The sequence below is a fragment of the Platichthys flesus genome, chromosome 23, assembly GCF_949316205.1.
Source record: "Platichthys flesus chromosome 23, fPlaFle2.1, whole genome shotgun sequence".
NCBI classification, from domain to species: Eukaryota; Metazoa; Chordata; class Actinopteri; order Pleuronectiformes; family Pleuronectidae; genus Platichthys; species Platichthys flesus.
This window is the reverse complement of record NC_084967.1, coordinates 4,526,057-4,539,087: the sequence shown is the minus strand read 5'-3', so window position 1 is coordinate 4,539,087 and position 13,031 is coordinate 4,526,057. Positions and strand designations below refer to the sequence as shown.

Below are 13,031 nucleotides of genomic sequence, written 5' to 3'. Positions count from 1 at the left end.
CTTCTGAGGGGGGGAATCTGTTTTTTTCGTTGAGGCGAGCTCTGCAGCTGTCGGTGGGAGGGTCCTTCGAGGCTACATGGAGGAGTTTGGTTGCAGGAAGAAGCTGCAGCAGTGAAAGAAGCGGATTTAAAGTTTATCTGACACCAAGTTTGATTCATGTGAGCTACTGAAGGAAATTAACAAGCCAGGTATACCTGCTTTTTATTCTACACCGCGTCATGCAAAGCTAGTTTTAGGGGAACGGTGTGTTGTCCCTGCTAGCATAGCAGCTACACTCAGCTACACAGGTGGTTCTATTATGGTTTTGCTGTTTTTTAGCTAATGTTTCCTCTAATGTGGTTTTAGCTAATCCAGTTATAAACGACACTTATGTGTTTGAGTGTCATAAGTTTATATAATAATAAAACTATACTTACTTGCAGCTAACAGACTAAAAATATAGACTCACATAATTCACCTGGAAGCCCATTCCTGTCAGGAGAAATCATTATAGGTTAGTGTTGCTAAATGGAATGTGAACATTGTTAGATTAGAATGGTGTCAGTGGTTTATTATTGTATTATATTTGTATTTTACTCTACAGGAAGTGCAGGAGTGCTGTGCAATACAACACTATGAATACATGCATTAGTTTAATAGGGTTTTAAAAAAAGCAAAGTATATGTGGATATAAACCTTATGTATGGTGCAAGCACAGTGAGGAGGTGGAATTAATATGCCTCCGATTTGTCAAATGTTTTGCAGTTTATCACAGAGGAGCAAACATCATTCTTTAAACTTAAAAGTAATAATAATGTGACATTTATCATGCTAATTATGGATATAAATCAATATATAATTTCTCATAATTGTGTATTAGTATTTAAATTCTGTTATCATAGCAAGCTCTTCCTGTTTTATCCCTTGTCAGGCATGGGCTTGCATAAGCAATTGAGCCATTAATGAGAACGTTATCAGACATAATACTTCTGCAGCACTTAACCTGTTGGCTTCTGTGCTTCCAAGACAGCAAACATCAGTCTTCACTGCACTTTGATATTCTCTTCTTTTTTTTCAGCAGCCATGACGGTAATAATTGGGTTTGAGGGCAGTGCCAATAAGATCGGCATAGGAATCATCAGGGATGGAGAAGTTCTTTCCAATCCTCGACGCACTTACATCACACCTCCTGGACAAGGTGGGACAGATTTCTGTTGTAACAGTGTTAATTTTGGCAGCTATTTTTGATTTAGTCTTAGTCTTAGTCTTTTGACGAAAATGCATTTTAGTTTTAGTCACATTTAGTCATTTTTATCCTTCTTAGTTTTAGTCTAGTTTTAGTCGACGAAAACGAAATCAATTTAAGTCTAGTTTTAGTCACATTTAATAGCCACATTAATCTCCTTTTCTATAAAAACATATAGCTGGAGCCTAATAGCTAAAAAATATATATTTAATTTTAAATGTGAAAACAAAAAGGGAGAGCAGGTCAGACTGGAGGCGGACACAGAAACTTCAGCTCGGTACAAACCAACTGCAGCTTCTGCTCTGATCAAGAAGCTGAGGTGCTGATCTCTGATCAGCTGAGACCAGAGAAACTCGGTGTTTTCACTGTTTCCATAGTTAAGAAGCAGTGAGTCACTGTGAGGCTTTCTCACGTGTTCTAGCTCTGATCTTGTGTCTCTGAGCGCGGGGGGCGGAGCCTCGGGACCGGTGTGCTCTCTGGGAGCGCACAGACACACACACACACACAGACTCACTCGCCCGCTCCTGATACTTCATGACGGCCTGATACGATGATGTTAAAAAAATTATTGTTACTTAGTCAACCACCAACATTTTTGTCTCGTCAACGAAAGTTAAAAATAGATTTAGTCCTAGTTTTTATTTTCAAAGATCCGTTTTCGTTACGTCTTCGTCTCGTCTTCGTCATGGAAAAAGGGTCGTTAACGAATATATTTCGTCATCGTTTTCGTCAACGAAATTAACACTTTGTTGTAATATTAATGCCACCATCTCATCACCAGTGGAATGACGTCTTCAAAGTCCTGCATGTGAGAGTGACAGAATTTTCTTTTACCAATCAGGATTCATGCCGAGCGACACCGCCAGGCACCACCGTGCCGTCATACTGACCGTCCTGAAGGAGGCTCTGGAACAATCAGGGCTCAAGCCTGCAGACATCGATGGGGTGGCGTACACCAAAGGTAACATAAGAACAATACAATGCATATATGTTTATGTGTGTGTGTTTATTTTATACATTTTTTCCACATCATCTACACTTCACTGAAACAGTGGTATCTCAGTTATGTTGACCTCAAAATTAAAACTCAAGACAGCATTTCTTAACAAATCATAAATGCATCGAAGGAATAATTCTAGATATCTAGTAAATCATAGTGTGTTGTACACAAATCAAGTTCCGCATGTTCACATCTTACCACTGGTCAAACCCCCATGTGAGTTTCAGTATTAACCTGACTATGTTAGATTGTTCTTGATGTAAATAGAAGCTGTTCTATGCAGATTTTCAGTCTTCGAATGATGAACTTCAGGTTTTATTTAGAAGTTGATTTTGGCTTCCTTGCCAAACATACAGTATTTACCATAAATCAGCAAGCTGACAGGCTGGTGTAGTGTTCTCTCTCAAACAAAGACTGTCTGCCCCCCCCCTAGTGTAAAACATCCCTCTTGTTCTTCCCTCTCAGGCCCTGGTATGGGTGCCCCCTTGGTTACGGTGGCTCTGGTTGCTCGTACAGTCGCACAGCTTTGGGGGAAACCGCTGCTCGGTGTCAACCACTGTATCGGTCACATTGAGATGGGTCGACTCATCACCAAGTCCGACAACCCCACTGTGCTCTACGTCAGTGGGGGGAACACACAGGTTGGTTTGTTTTTGGGGGTCTCATTAAGGAGGAAAAACTGCTCTTCTGAAACTGTATTACAAAGACATTATTTAATGAAATATTGTTAAATACTGTCGTCCCTTTCTTCCCGTGCAGGTCATTGCGTACTCACAGAAGCGGTACAGGATATTTGGGGAGACTATCGATATTGCAGTGGGAAACTGTTTGGACAGGTTCGCAAGAGTTATAAAGGTTGGTGTCATTATTTATCCTAATGAAGCAGCTTTTTCCTTTTACTGTGTCTGAAAGACGTGTGTTAATACTTATATGTTGAACTGTTTCTCACCTTAGATTTCCAATGACCCCAGTCCAGGCTACAACATAGAGCAGATGGCCAAAAAGTGAGTGTTGATTTACAAGTATATTTACACATTATCTGCTGCTGTTGGCCACGACGCAGCTCCACTGAGATACATGGGAATGTATTGTGTTTTTAATTTTTTTGTTCATTTTGTTAGAGGGAGTCACTATGTGGAGCTGCCGTATACTGTTAAAGGAATGGACGTCTCATTTTCTGGGATTTTATCCTACATTGAGGTGAGCAGGAGTTTGTGATGTAATCGTCTTCCTCTGACATGGTATAGATGTTAAATAGGCACATTCAGAATTTGATGCACAATGATACAATTTGATAACTTCATCTTCATAACTACTCTTTCTTTGATAGGATGCCGCTAATAAGATGCTGAGCTCGGGTCAGTGTACAGCAGAGGACCTGTGTTTTTCACTGCAGGTACAATGGATCAACAACCACACCCAATCAGTCTCTTAGTATAGTGCTTCCTGTTTGGTGTATCACTGCAGCTTAGTCAGTTAAATAGATATTTAAAACTATTTATAAAAGTCAGTATTGAGGTTAAAGGCTTTTATTCTTGTTATTGTGTAATTTGATGACACACAGCTTCAAACAACTTAGTGGTAAGACCAAGAGTTCTTGAAAGCTTACTCTGTATTGATCTTGAGATATCTGGTTAATTGATTATTATCTCAATTATTTATGACCTGTTTTGTATATACAGTATGTCGGAAAAAAATCCTAGTTGACCCATTCAAACTTAAAGATAATCAGTTACTTTCATGTTTGACAAAGAAAAAAAGCATATTCTCCAATTTGAGCAACTTTTGTTTTAATGCACTGACAGTCCTTTATCAAAATCGTTGGCAATTACTTTTCTATTGGTTGACTCATTAATCAACCAATGTTTGCAGCTCTAACCTCATCAGCTCCTCTTACAGGAGACAGTATTCGCCATGCTGGTGGAGATCACAGAGAGGGCCATGGCTCACTGCGGCTCCCAAGAGGCCCTCATCGTCGGGGGGGTTGGCTGTGAGTACAACAGAAAAGGATTCTTAGAATAAAACCCCTATCTAACAAATGTAATCCCTTTTGAAATTCACATTGTTGGTGTCCTTGTACCTCTGGTAACTGTCTAGACTGTTATCTTTCAAGGTGACACGTCTCAGTAACCTTAAAATATGAACAGGAAATGTCCTCAAGGGTAAAAGAGTGAGCGTTTGTTTATAGAGTTTCTGAGTCATCAAGAGACAAATGTACAACAGAGAAGCCTGAGAGACTGTGTACTTATTCACTTTCTCCAGTTGTGAAATGCATTTAAATCACATGGGTGTGGGGTTTGCCTTTTTAAAGGACCAAGCTTATCCATTTCTTTCCGTGCAAAACTGAGAGAAATCAGATAGGTACAGAATTAATTTTAATACTGATAATCATCAAACTGTGCAGACACATCAGCTCACACAATTCCCCCTGTCTAGAAAAAAAAGATCACATGGATATGGAATACCAGCCCAGGTTTTTATTTATATCTCCTGACTGACCTCTGACATAACCTTCATCACCAAATAAACAGGTTTAACATTTTACTGCTGGTGAAATTTGACCTCCTATTAACTTGAATAGTGCTGCCTTGCTCTTATTAGTCAATATCTGAAATGTGAATGTATCCATACCTAAAAGGCTAATCCCATAATTGATTACAACATATTCCTGTAATTAATGTTGAGGAGAATCATTTAAGCCTCACATGAGTTTATTCACCACATGATTTGATCTGTGTTCATGATGTTGAGTCCAGCCTGTGTAGAGAATCACAGCTGCTGTTAACTCTGCAGGTAACATGCGTCTGCAGGAGATGATGGGGGTGATGTGTCAAGAGCGAGGAGCCAAGCTGTTTGCCACAGATGAACGGTAAACCCGTCCGTCCACAGTCACTTTCATTTAGTGTCAAATTACAGTTGGCTTCACTTTAAACTAGTCTCTTTTAAACTTCACACCTGCTGAATCACCAAGACGCTCAAATCCAACACGCCCTCCAACTGAGGTCTTATAGTGTGGGTGGTGTAAATGCTGTTACAGCTTCTCCATTGTTACAAAAGTCAAATTCTCTCTAAATGTAAGAAGCACACCCAGCACAAATGTTAGTTCCTTTAAATCTCCCATGCTACTAACCATTGCAAGAACATGCCATGTGTCTGATCTATGCTCTGCTTAGTCCTCCCAGGCCGCCATTTCCTTTGCTGTACATCACGTTTAGCATGTCTGCTGTTATTGTAGTCGAAGTTTTGAAATTCTGTGATAATAATGTACAAGAACACATTTATTTAAAGTCTACAATACATTACTGCACATTCAAAGTTAGGTCAAGTGTATAGGATTTGTACTAAACAGGCTGAACATGAAGAAACATTGGTATGATCATTTTGTAAAGTAAATATGAACATTAATCATCATCCATCCCCTTACTGCTGAGTTCCTAAAATAAGCAGAGATCTAAGTCTGCCAGGAACATGGTGTTCCAGATTCATTCCAGATGACTCACTATTCACCTTTTTGCTTCAGATTCTGCATAGACAACGGAGCAATGATTGCTCAAGCTGGCTGGGAGATGTTCAGGTCCGGTCAGGTGACGGAGCTGGAAGACTCGTGGATAACACAAAGGTAGACTCCACATTACTTTTCTTTCGTTCACCTGGATCAGGTGTCTTCAGCTTTGTCCTCCTGGAAGTGATAGCAATCCAGTGTGGTATGCTGATCTAGCACATTCGTCATAGAACTGGATTCAAATGACAGAGTCCCACTGTTAATAGAAGACGTATCTGCCCGGCACCAACACAACTTGAAAGAGCAGATCATTTGGTGCCATCACATTTACCTGAAGTCATAATGTTTACCTCAGTGTTAGAGAAAAGCCATTGATCAAACAGAACAGAAAGGCACAGATCCAAGCCATGTTTTATTGTATTTCATTTTTAGATATACAAGCAATATATTGTTTATTCTAAATAAATGTTCTGTATTTTTAATTAAACTAATATTCTGGCATGAAAACTTCATATTACTTTAAAGTGCTTTGAGAGGTCGTGTAGACCAGAAAAACTCTATACGGACCATTTTAAAGTACAGGAAAGCATAGAGATGTCATATCATAGGAAGGTATAAAAATGTCAAAGGTGGGCCTGACAATACTACGACATTTTGATGCCTTTGATTCTTAATGTCTTATTATACTTAATTATGATTTTTGTTCCTTCCTATACTATGACTTTTTATAACTTGTCATAATATGGTAAGCCATAAAAATGTCGGAAGGCATTAAAAAAGTCATAGTATAGCAAGGCGTAGAAATATTATAGTAAGGCATAAAAACCATACGATGCATAGCCAGCAACGATTATTTATTCTCCAGACCCCACAGAGCTTTATCTCTGTGTATCAGCTGAAATCATTTCCCTTAGTTCTAAAGAAGATCTGCTTGTTCACCCAGTTGAATGATTCTTTCATTTCTCCTGTTGTAGGTACAGAACAGATGAAGTGGAAGTGACGTGGAGAGACTGACTGATGGACTAGAGCCATGTAGGTCTGTTAGGACTGGAGAGCAGTGCAGCTGGCATCTGAACACACACTTCAACTCTGCTGCATTTGACACGAAGAGCTACTCAGTCAAATTAGGCCAAACAGCGAATGGCTTCCACTTCACTTGTGTTTAGTCCTTGTTTTTCTTGTGGACAAATCCAATGAAAAGACCAAACCCAACATTGAGCTGATTCTACTAAGAATTATGTGTATGCAAAGATTGTCATACAGCGTCCATGAGATGTGTATCAATGCAAATCTGAGATTCCCAACCATGCACATTTTCCTTGTTTGAGTAACATTTGCTAAAAGCTACAGTGCCCATCTGTTTTTATAAAAGGTAGATTTCTTTTACTTGGGATTTAACACTAAATGGATTTCAAGCTTTACAATTAATGGGATAGTTCATCCATAAATCTACTCACCCCCAAACACTTAAGAGTTTCAGGAGTAAACTGTTAGAATCCAATACAATTGAAGTCAATGGTGGGTCCTTCTTCAGACGTAATAAAACAGGAGAAACATAACACGCCTCCATACTGCGGTGTGATTGTCGGGGCTTGAGGGCACTTCTATCTTGTAGGACACCACACGCAGCAACAGTTAGTTTACCCGTGATACTCAAAGTGTTTTGTGGACAAACACATCACCCCCATCGGCATGGGTTGAGTAGATGAGTGAATTATCATTACTGGGTGAACCAACGATTGCTCAAGGAGACTAAATGCTTTGGTGGCTGGTTCAAATATTGCAGTCTAGAAATGTTTTGTAACCTCCTGCAAAACCTCTTCTGGTCCCTGGAGGTGGTGAAGTTTTCCTTCCGACCCGTCCAGGCTTGAAGCAGCTTGTCTTTTTTTAACAGGTTGTGTGTGGGTAATAAAACGGAGTAAGATGGAAAATATCACGTTTATTCATTTTTATTGAGCAATACCGTTCACTTACATTTTCCCCTTCTCCAGTGTAAATTTTTTTTATTCAATAAATTCTTTTCAAAAATCAACATACTGGACATGGTGAGATCTCTTATGGATTCATGAGTAACATTCACCCAATTAGGGAACCAAATAAAAACAAAGAAAGTAACACAGCATTAAGATCTGACAGGGGTAAAGTGTGAACTCTTACTGTGCCATTGAATACACCCTTCTGTAAACTGAAGACACGGAAGTCGTCTGCATACATGAACCATAAAACTCAAGCAGATACAAGACATTCTGTTCGTAATTGGGGGGGGGGGGGGGTTGTAAATCACTCTGGTGAGGGCTTCTAGCACACAGGGATTGGTCACAACAGTTTTTTTTAACAAAGTGCTTGATTGACCACTCGCTTTTACAGAGGAAAGAAGATAGTTTGATAAAACTGCAGCTTTCAGACTGGGAGGAAAAATTGTTATACTTCCTCAGATTGTTTAAAAAAAACAGAAAAAAAAAAATAGACCAGCTCTACACATACAAGCTAAAAATGGTAATGAGGCGATGAAAACATGTGATTAATTAAGGCAGGCTCTCTGTAAGGCGTTAAAAAAGTCCATTGCTGCAAGATCTCAGAGGAGTTAGTCCAAAGTGTCTCAGTGTGGCTTTGCGTGAAGACATCAACCTGAGTGCAGTGTGTGTGAACAGGACTCAAAAAGTTGTCCATCTTTACATGTTTTGAATGTGCATGTAGGCGTGTGTTGTGTTGGGATTTGCTTTGGGTTCCTCACACTGCTAGGCTGGGTGATCCTGGGTTTCCTTATACCACACAATCCGGTTAGGATCTGAAAAACAAAGTCACAAGGGGCAACATGTTAAACGGCAGAAATACACAATCAGGAATTTTTTAGTAAGATGATAACACTTGATAAACTACTGGTTTGCCTCATTGAGACAAAATCTATTTACTATTACACAGTTACAATTCAATCCAATTGCATTGACTGTCCAAATACATGCAGGGTTTTAATTTATAAGTATTGGGGTTTACAGACCTAGACACTGTGACAAAAGGCAGTAACATCTAAATATGACGCAAGGGGCGCTGTTAATGACAAGCAGCTCATAATTGTCATGCCCGACTTGAACACTGCAGTGTGGCCACTTCAGCAGCAAGAGCCACGAAGAAACATCCAGATTCAGATGGTGGAAAACTTATAGCAGAGCAGATAAAACCATCAGCTGCTATAAGGCTAACTTAGAGTGCAGCTGCAAAGCTCGTGAGGAAAAGCACCAGCAGAGTGGAAAAGGTACACAGACGACAATTAGAGAATTCTCTAAAAAGTCCTGTCTCACATTAACGAGAGTTTATCGACTTTGCCCCCTAAAACTCAGTAGTCGTGAAGGCTCCAAAACATTTTCTTTGTTGGGGGAGTAACTTATTCTAGAATTCTACCTGGGACTTTCCCATGTAAATATAAATAATACAAATCCCAGCTCTACAGAATACATTAAGTGTGTAATAAAACAGACCTGGCTATGAAATACTGCCATGATATATTTTGGTAATTAGGAGCTTGAGTCAATTTCAGCACATTTCTAAACACCAATGTGTCATATGTGCTTTCCTGTGTCCTGCTGGTAATTGTGAGAGAATTCTTTCAATCAACGTACCTTTTTTCTGTCTGTTACACATAGAATTCCATTCTGAGGAGAAAACAAGAATCATCATTAGCAGAGTAATGTGCATTAAGGACAATTTTCAAATAAAATAAAAGTCTGGTATGTTTTCATAGCTTCTCTTAAATGCTGACCTCTATTGTGATAGTTCAATGCCTCCACTAGATGGCGACAGCTTAGCAGTAGCTTCCCGTTGCTCTCGTTCACCTCTTGGTGTGTGTTGGGGGGGAGGGAGGTAGTGACTGGACCTGGTGTGTCTTCAGGACCCTGGACTATGATAGCTGTGTCGAACTGTAGGTCTTCTGACTGTTTAGCGTCTGTGGGCTGAGGTGGGAGGGCGTTGGCAGCAGGGCTGGAGCCCTCTGCGACGGGCCTCGCTTCACTGATGAAACTGAGACCCCACTGGTTCTGTAGTAGAACACCGATGAGGGGGCGATCCTCCTCCAGCGCGCCGCTTACTGCTCCCGCTTTCACCTTGGAAGCGTAGCTGACAGCAGGCTGCAGCTTTGCAGGGCTGTCCTGCACGGGGAAGGCAGGTGGGGGTTTGAGCAGTGACAGACTGTCCTCCACCCACCTCTCCTTTTGGTTAACCTTTTGAGGCCTTTCGCCCACTCTCACTCCCTTCTGACTTTCCCTGCGGAGGCTGCGGCCTTTGTGCTGCTGACCCTTCCGCTCCTTTTCCCTGCGGAAGGTGAAGGCGTGCGTGTGACCGGGTGCAATCAGATCACCCTCAGGTGAAAGCTGCCGGGGCTGCTGGTCACCTCCAGAGATGCAACCACCCCCACCACCTCCGCAGTTTCCTGAGCCGGGGGACAGACGGCGGTTTCGAATATGTGGTTCAGAGTTAGTGGCTGAAACAAGGACGGCTGGGTCACACAGGGTATCGGACTCACACACGGTGTTGTTGGCTTCCCATGTACCTGAAACATAAGAGTTAACATGAAGGTCAGATATCTGCTGTTGTCACACGTGAAATACACACACATACCGGTAACGTGTTCTAGTTTTCTGTGCCACAGAGAACAAATCAGACATTAAAAGGGATAGTTTGCAGAAAAATGAGAATTCACTCATCTATTCCCCACTACGCTGATGGAGGGTGAAGTGTTTTGAGTCGACAAAACACTTCTGGAGTTTTGTTTTATTACACCTGAAGAAGAAGTCACTTTGGCTGCAACGCTGTTTACCCCTGAAACTCCATAACACCCCTCCATCGGCATAGTTGTGTGTGGATTAGGGGTGAATTTTATTTTTTCCAGTGAACTATCCCTTTAACATTTAGGCTGAGCTTTAACAAATCCCATTTAACTGCAAACATCACAAATCAGTGTCATGCTCTGGTTTGTTGCCACAACAACAGTGAGCGGGACACTGTGTGTAGACCAACAGGTGCCTGACACTAAATGATACTTCACTTGGCTTTAGGCCATTAAGGATCTTTGCACCGACTGCTTCATACACACAGCAGATGGGATTGACACCGTGTGACTTCACTGTTACAGTAGAGTTCAGACAGAGAGGTGGGTCCACATGTTGATGTTTGCCAAGTTGTACACAACCACATGAAGACTCGTATATAATTAAGAGGATAAAAAACAACTGGAGTAACAACATCTTCAAATTAAAAAAGTGTCATGGTAAAGAATTATTCTTGTATCTGTTGAAACTTGTGTGTTTAAAGCTGCAACGCCTCAAAAGTGTACTTGATCATCTCCCACACAAAAGATCACAACTTTGACAGCAGATTGAAGTTAATGTCAGAGCTTCTTTGACATCAACTTCTCAAATGCGAGGATTTCTTTACTTTTCACACTTTGTCATTGTAGGTGAAACAAATGAAGCCACATTGACACTGAACCTAAAGCTTTCACACGCCCCACACCCATTTCTTTCTCATTTCCATTTTACACAACAGTAGACAGATCGATCAATAGATAGTTTTAATAGATTGAAAATTAAATCCTGACAATATATCGGAAAATGTTGCCCAATGAGTCAGGATTTATTAGTACTGAACAAGAAGCAGAAGAAGATACTTCGAGTCACAGACATACATACACATTGGTGTGCATGTACAAATGTTAACCAAATAGACTATAATTGTGGTATTTCTTTATATTAACTTGTTTGTTCAGGTTTTGTTGTCCTCGTCTCTGAGTACAAGTCTATTTCCATGCAAGTAAACGGAGAGCAGAGTCAAACCAGAGAGGAATTCCTTGTATGTGAACACATACTTGGCCGGTACAGCTGATTCTCATTCGAATATATAAAGAATATTAATGATATCATGCGATATTTATTCATTCAGTCCATATTCACAAACCACACTTAAATATCAGGAAAATATTATAAATATAGGTGAGAAATACTATTAGTGTTGCTCTAAGAAAAAAAGGATGGCTGTGAATGTGGTGAATATCTATATCACTCTGGAACAAACTGGAAAAAACTGGAACATATAACTGGAGCATTCCTTGTAAGTACGAACATGTAACTATAGTTGCATGTGTCATGCAGCAACACATGATAGTTAGTCATGTAAGAGGATGATCCGCTAGTTAACCGCGCAGGGGACGAGCAGCTAGTTAACCCGCACAGGGGACGACTAGTTCACATAGTTTGGTTGCGTAGTTGTCAAGGACAAAAAGCCTGTTTTAACCCAGCGGCAGAAATGTGAAGAAACGAGTTGGACTGCCCGGTTTGCACAGAATCTGGTCAGAAAAACAACTTAGCGTCGTTAGCTTCTGCTCCGTCTGGAGTCTGCGCTGCTGGCAGCCACCACCGGCGTTAGCAAACTTTAATTAGCAGCGTCATTGTGCGTCGAGTTAAACTCACTGGCTCCACTCAGCTGTCGCTACAACGGGACTCGCGCTATCCCACGACGGCGGCTGTCGACGAAGAGACGCTTCCATTTTGACCACATGAAGACATTCGATGCTAGTTAGCATTGTAGCCCTAGTCAAAGTTTCGTAACCCCTCCATTCAAAGCTGCGAGAAGGCAGCTATCGACGCCGCTAGCAGGGGCAGCTAGCACCGCGGCGAGGCAGCCGATTTACCGCCCGCGAAAGTGGCGGATTCCCGTCGAACGCGTCGTGAAAGTTTCACAAACTCACCTGTTTTGATATGCATGTCTTTTCGTTGAATGTGTGGCGGGAGCGGGGCCGTTCGGTAACTTTTGTTGACAGCACTGAGATAACGACAACTCGCTGCTGGTGTTGTGTGGCCACCCGGAAGCGACACGAGAATGTGGGTGGGACAGGAAGTCCCCGCAGATAAGCAGTCCGGCGGGAAACGTGGAGGGAAGTTCAATATTTAACTTGCACTGTAACGATAAACCATGTGATGAGCACGTGGTTCCAGCGATCAGTGCAGATGATCAGTTTCATTTTCCATTCTAATATTGTGAACACAGGGTTATAGTGTACTACGCTGTACGGCAAATACACAACCACTACCAATAATAGTAATAATAACAGCTGTAAGGAATCAGCAGCTCAATGATATCTGGTGGAGTCCAAACTGTAGTGCCAGAAACATTATTAGAACGACTCGACAACAAAACATGGCCTGAGAGAATCTTTCCCAATGTTCCCTCCACCCATCAAGCTCCTGACAGAGGTGTCACACACTCACGTACAGTAGTGGTTCTGCCACAATCCCTGCAACTGGAAAAACAAATGT

The 13,031-nt window shown here is 41.3% G+C and overlaps 2 protein-coding genes across 3 annotated transcripts; one reads left to right on the top strand and one right to left on the bottom strand.

The window, feature by feature from the left end:
• Positions 1 to 64: 64 nt before the first annotated feature.
• osgep (O-sialoglycoprotein endopeptidase) lies at positions 65 to 7,658 on the top strand. 2 transcript variants are annotated; one of them, XM_062382364.1, is made up of 12 exons: positions 65 to 188; positions 1,061 to 1,177; positions 2,067 to 2,186; positions 2,691 to 2,866; positions 2,985 to 3,080; positions 3,180 to 3,229; positions 3,347 to 3,425; positions 3,556 to 3,621; positions 4,125 to 4,215; positions 5,019 to 5,094; positions 5,746 to 5,844; positions 6,702 to 7,658. In XM_062382364.1, exons 2-12 carry the CDS (start codon positions 1,063 to 1,065, stop codon positions 6,739 to 6,741), a joined length of 1,008 nt encoding a protein of 335 aa, XP_062238348.1. In that variant the 5' UTR covers positions 65 to 188; positions 1,061 to 1,062; the 3' UTR covers positions 6,742 to 7,658. The 2 variants fall into 2 exon arrangements, with proteins under 2 accessions (XP_062238348.1, XP_062238347.1); XM_062382363.1 differs by having other exon boundaries at positions 1,058 to 1,177.
• si:ch211-214j24.10 (uncharacterized protein LOC558894 homolog) lies at positions 7,652 to 12,610 on the bottom strand. Its single transcript, XM_062382365.1, has 4 exons — positions 12,464 to 12,610; positions 9,485 to 10,270; positions 9,345 to 9,377; positions 7,652 to 8,515 (listed from the first exon to the last, which is right to left on the bottom strand). Exons 1-4 carry the CDS (start codon positions 12,477 to 12,479, stop codon positions 8,466 to 8,468), a joined length of 885 nt encoding a protein of 294 aa, XP_062238349.1. The 5' UTR covers positions 12,480 to 12,610; the 3' UTR covers positions 7,652 to 8,465.
• Positions 12,611 to 13,031: the final 421 nt, after the last annotated feature.

What these genes read in the sequence shown, in the direction of transcription:
- osgep (XM_062382364.1), top strand. Translation starts at nt 1,063, where the DNA reads ATGACGGTAATAATTGGGTTTGAGGGCAGTGCCAATAAGATCGGCATA. An exon ending in TCAGTGGGGGGAACACACAG is followed by an intron (nt 2,867 to 2,984) that starts GTTGGTTTGTTT and finishes CTTCCCGTGCAG; the next exon opens with GTCATTGCGTACTCACAGAA. An exon ending in CTGTTTGCCACAGATGAACG is followed by an intron (nt 5,095 to 5,745) that starts GTAAACCCGTCC and finishes TTTTTGCTTCAG; the next exon opens with ATTCTGCATAGACAACGGAG.
- si:ch211-214j24.10 (XM_062382365.1), bottom strand. An exon ending in ATTGAACTATCACAATAGAG is followed by an intron (nt 9,378 to 9,484) that starts GTCAGCATTTAA and finishes TTTTCTCCTCAG; the next exon opens with AATGGAATTCTATGTGTAAC. An exon ending in GTGTAACAGACAGAAAAAAG is followed by an intron (nt 8,516 to 9,344) that starts GTACGTTGATTG and finishes TTTGTTTTTCAG; the next exon opens with ATCCTAACCGGATTGTGTGG.